This window comes from Antrostomus carolinensis, unplaced genomic scaffold (assembly GCF_000700745.2).
Source record: "Antrostomus carolinensis isolate BGI_N321 unplaced genomic scaffold, ASM70074v2 scaffold28685, whole genome shotgun sequence".
Lineage (NCBI taxonomy): Eukaryota > Metazoa > Chordata > Aves > Caprimulgiformes > Caprimulgidae > Antrostomus > Antrostomus carolinensis.
In genome coordinates this window covers 1-4,140 of record NW_010314731.1, presented here as the reverse complement: position 1 = coordinate 4,140, position 4,140 = coordinate 1, and the positions used below count along the sequence as shown (strand labels likewise).

The window sequence follows — 4,140 nt, the reverse complement described above, 5'->3', positions numbered from 1 at the left end:
GTTCCCCACTATCCCACACTGGAAAGTCTGGGACCCTTCCATCTGTGACCGACTCTCATGTACTCTATGGTGACACTGAAGTTCTTTTCAGTCCTCCCGAAGGTAAGGGTCCTCACCGGCCTCTGTAGTTTCTAAAATACTCTGTGGCAATGAAGATTCCTCTCCTTGAGCTTTTATGAGCTCTTCAGTTTGAGTTTCAGCTAACTTGGTCTCTGCTTTCTGGGACAGCAGTCGCACTTCTTCCACCTGTGACTTCACGAGCTGAATGTGGCTGCGGGCTGTCACTGAGGCTTGGTCTGCACCTGAAGAGTAACAATTTATATACAATGAGTTAGAGGAGCACTCAGCAAACCTTCAATTAAGGAAGTAATTGTCTATATCATCTGCTTTGCTAAGTGTTTCAATGGCTCTTGGGCTGTATTAATAGCTCAATGCATTTACTATTCATTTACCTTAAACAACAGTACCCCTACTTGGAGATTTTTTTGCTCCCTTGAATTCTTCCCACCCAAGTGGGTCACAGGCAGCGTCCTTTCAGTCCTTGTCCTGTCCTGGCACCTACCAGCAGTGGGAATGTCTGTGTCACTGCTCAACTCAGAATCCCTTCTCCTCCCACACTCTTGGGCTCCTGCAGATTCTCTGTGTCTTTTTCAGGCACTTAAAGAGGCAGAGTGTCCCTGGACATTCAGTGCTTTCCTCCCCCTCTCCACTCCAGTAACATTGCTGATTTACCATAACTCAGCCTGTAACTCAGTCTCAGAGCTATCAAGTCTCTACACTTTTTGAGAAAATGTGTATACAGTGAGAAAAGACCAAAATTCTCTTTCCTGAGTGAAAAACAAATATTCTTGCTCTTTAATAAAAATTAACCTGGCTAGAAAGACCTGCTGGATGTAGCCTTATTTCCATGGCTCCCAGAACTGTGTTTGAACACTGCATTTAAAAATGACTAAACACTTCCCTCAAACATTTTTTTGGCATGGTTGGTCTTGATCTAAACCACATGTGAAATTTCCACGCCTAGTTGTCAGAATGCTTCTACTAGACCTGTAGCCAATAAAACAGTCTAAGTTCTCAGCATCTCTAAACACCAGGCACTAGCTGTAAGCTGGGACATTGACTGAATTTATATTCTGTGTCTCTCAAGTACATTCTCATTCAATAAATGCTGCCTAAATGCCCAGGAAAAGAAATTCTCAGTATTTCTGCTTGTGCTCACCTGATTGATACGCAGCTTCTGCTGCCATCTCCGAAAGACGCAATGCTGTCATCCAGCTGGATTCCAGCCTCAGGTACTCCTGCTGTTTTGTTGTCATCTAGGAGTAAAACAAAGTAGGACTTAAACTTGATGGAACAGTATCTGAATGCTCTTCCAAACCCTGGCTTTGTGGGATGAGAACTTTCTGAGCAGTTTTAAGAGGCAGGTTGCTGACTGAAGGGAGATGATTGCTTACATCAACTCTGGCTCCTATCACCACCTGCCAGACCGCATCCACCTCTTCTGAATCCATTTTCCCAAGAAGATTTGCGTATTGCTTGTAGAGAGACACCAGCGTATAAACTGCCTGCAAAGGAATCATTTCACACAATCACCTGACAATCTGTACAGCTCTGATGCTGTCTCAGTGTTAACTGCTGTTAATTAGCAAAATTGGTGCTTTGTTCTCCAGTTCACTGCAGTTTTGGAGGCACTCACAGCATTTGCTGTCTACCTGCAGTAGTGCTGTGGGCAGCATCTCTTCATATACTTGACATGAGGAAATGAGCTGGAATACAAATACTTTACTCAAATTGGCACTTAACTCATAAAATTTAAACTCTATCTTGTTGCTTCACACTTAAATATGGCTCACTCTGTTCTTCTGATGAAACTCAAGTTCATGGCCTTAGAAATGGGCACAGATGTAGATAAAATACCTCAGAATCCAGGGTGGTGTATCCTACTTAAATCAGTACACAGGTATCCAGTAACTATTAGGAGCTGCTTTAGCCCCAGTTCTGGGACACGGGTCATTTTGGCTGAAGTTCAAGCTCAAAGCAACAGTCTAAGAAAGCTAAAAATACCTTCTGTGTTTGGTGTAGTAGAGCAGTGAGCCCTACCCCACTGTTCCCCTGGGACCTGACATCCTCAAACCCCCACCCCTCTTTTTTAAAAATTAATTTAAAAAAAAAAAAAGTCCATTTTAAGAATGGTTTAATAGAGGTAATTAGTGCCAAATAATTTAGTATTTCCAGTACTGACTTGCTAGCAGAGTGTGTAACCTCTCAGCTTACCTTTGTGTACTCTGTCAATGCTTCAATCAACGCGTAGGTTGTTTGAGAGAGGAGCGTGGAAGTGCTGTCTGTGACCAGGGAAACTGCTCTTTTAATCAAGGCATCGTTACTGAGAGAAGCCGAGTTCTGCTTCTGAAAGACAAGAAACGTTTGCACGATCTTCACACTGACGTTCCTGTGGATGTTGTTAGTGACAAATAACGGTGAGGAAAAGCACCGCTGTTGGTTACCGGGTTGGGCAGCCCAATTCTCACGGCTGTTTTGCCTTCATAAAACAGGGCAACTGCTTCTGCACGGTGTTACTGAGGGCAGACACTGTCATAGAATGGTTTGGGTTGGAAGGGACCTTAGAGATCATCCAGTTCCAACCCCCCTGCCATCAGCAGGGACACCTTCCACTAGACCAGGTTGCTCAAAGCCTCATCCAACCTGGCCTTCAACACTTCCAGGGAGGAGCAGCCACAGCTTCTCTGGACAACCTGGGACACTGTCTCACCACCCTCACAGTGAAGAACTTCCTAATATCTAATCTAAACCTCCCCTCTTTCAGCTTAAACCCATTTCCCCTTGTCTTGTCATTAACTGCCCTTATGAAAAGTCCTTCCCCAGCTTTCTTGTAGCCCCTTCAGGTACTGGGAGGCCCCTATAAGATCTCCCCAGAGCCTTCTCTTCTCCAGGCTGAACAGCCCCAACTCTTTCAGCCTGTCCTCACAGCAGAGCTGCTCCAGCCCTTGGATCATCCTGGTGGCCTCCTCTGGACTTGTTCTCGCTGCTCCAGGTCTATCTTGTGTTGAGGGCTCCAGAACTGGACGCAGTATTCCAGGTGGGGCCTTACAAGAGCGGAGCAGAGGGGCAGAATCACCTCCCTCGACCTGCTGCCCACGCTGCTCTGGGTGCAGCCCAGGACACAGTTATTGACCTTCTGGGCTGTGAGTGCACATTGTCTGCTCGTCCTTCTCATTTACCTTCCTTAAAAACTACACCCGTGATCCCCAGAAGGAATCCAATTCTACAGGTGAGTACTAGCTTGTAAAATGCTAAGCAAGTGTTTTTGAATATTCAACTTGTTTCTAACGAGCGGGTGCTGTAGGTGTCTCACTCCTGATCCGTTACCTCCGCGACGGGGACTGCGCACAAGGCCACTCCCAGCCCCACGCCCACCATCGGGTGCCATCCTCCCCTCACGCCTGACAGACAGCGTCTCCTGAGACCGGCCACAGCGGGGAAACTCCGTCTGGAAAGGCAAGGAACAAAGTTAAGCGTAAGAAATAACCAGTGTGTGGTGGGAAACTGGTAGCAAAGGAGAGAAGAATTCCTAGAAGCTGTTCTAGGTGATCGAGTCTCTAACTGAGCTTCTGTAATGCAGCTGCATCATAGTGAGTGAGTGAGAGTGTTTTAAAGTCTGTTATATTACTTAATTATAAGTGCAAGAAGACAAGCACGGTAATTAGTGCATTATTAATCCTTTGAGAAAGGAAATGTATCTTATCTGGTTCCAGCACACTGCTGATATTTAGCAATACTGAAAATCAAAATTAAAAGCATGCCTGCAAGTGGTACAGGGCACATGGAGATGAGCAACGCGACTGGTACCAGTTTGGTGTGACCCAGGGGCACCCGGAGCCTCCCGCAGTCAGTGTCATGCACCCCCAGCGCTGTGTAACTGCCGGCGGGGCCGGGCCGGGCCCAGCACCGAGACGCTCGGGCAGAAAAACGGACGTTTTGCTGCTGTACAGCAATTCCCTGAAAATAACGCTCGGTTTGGCTCTTAAAACCACAGCCCGGCCGGGGCAGGCGCTGCGCGGCGACCACCGCTGCTGCTGCCCGGGCTGCTCTGGGGACAGACGAGGCGCGTGACGGTCCCAC

The 4,140-nt window shown here is 47.2% G+C and overlaps 1 protein-coding gene across 1 annotated transcript; it reads right to left on the bottom strand.

Moving 5' to 3' along the window:
• On the bottom strand, nt 1-3,508 carry DIABLO (diablo IAP-binding mitochondrial protein; the record flags this gene model as incomplete). Its single annotated transcript, XM_010167743.2, has 5 exons — nt 1-302; nt 1,220-1,316; nt 1,455-1,565; nt 2,275-2,406; nt 3,388-3,508. Coding segments are annotated over 5 exons (676 nt in total), but the record flags the coding sequence as incomplete, so codon positions are not given.
• Between the last annotated feature and the right edge of the window lie 632 nt (nt 3,509-4,140).